Source organism: Austrofundulus limnaeus, unplaced genomic scaffold (genome assembly GCF_001266775.1).
Source record: "Austrofundulus limnaeus strain Quisiro unplaced genomic scaffold, Austrofundulus_limnaeus-1.0 Scaffold11307, whole genome shotgun sequence".
In the NCBI taxonomy this organism is placed as follows: Eukaryota; Metazoa; Chordata; class Actinopteri; order Cyprinodontiformes; family Rivulidae; genus Austrofundulus; species Austrofundulus limnaeus.
The window spans coordinates 1-538 of record NW_013963709.1 but is presented as its reverse complement, the minus strand read 5'-3'; the positions used below and the strand labels follow the sequence as shown (position 1 = coordinate 538).

The following is a 538-nucleotide window of genomic DNA, read 5'->3' as shown; positions in this document are numbered from 1 at the left end:
TCTAACAAAAGTAAAAGGCTGTCATTGCTTCACTTTTCTTTCATTTTGTCCTTTTCTACCTCTGCTTCTGTCTTATTGCCATGTTTCTGTTTAGTCTCTGCAGCTCAACTCTCAGTTAAACAACATCCGCATCAAGTCTTTCAAAGACATTGAAAACGAGGTGGGTTTAAATCTGATCCTCGATTTTAANGTGTATATTTTAGTACAACTACGCTTTCACTGTGGAGGAATCTGCTGCGAAAAGGACCAGACCATCAGTCTCAGCTGAACAGGTTGCATCAGCTCAGTGAGCTGACGTCAGCACCACATCTCAGCTGCTTCATTCCTACAGACAGTTTTCTAAGGAGAAGAGAGCAGAGGAAGATTTATTGTCTTCACATCTACATTCACACTATGAAGCTAAAGTCAAACTTAAAAGTTGTTGTTTTTTTGTGTCGTCTGTTACCAAAGTCTCCACTTCTCCAAGTTTCATCTTAATGGGTTCAACATGTAATGAAGTTTTGGATCTCAGGAGTCTTTGTTGCTCAGTCTGCTGTCT

General features: G+C 40.0%; 1 protein-coding gene across 1 annotated transcript; it reads left to right on the top strand.

Moving 5' to 3' along the window:
- Window positions 1–94: 94 nt before the first annotated feature.
- Window positions 95–534, top strand: LOC106512737 (multivesicular body subunit 12A; the record flags this gene model as incomplete). The annotated part of the gene is given in 2 exon segments (XM_014001287.1): window positions 95–160; window positions 204–534. Coding segments are annotated over 2 exon segments (153 nt in total), but the record flags the coding sequence as incomplete, so codon positions are not given.
- Window positions 535–538: the final 4 nt, after the last annotated feature.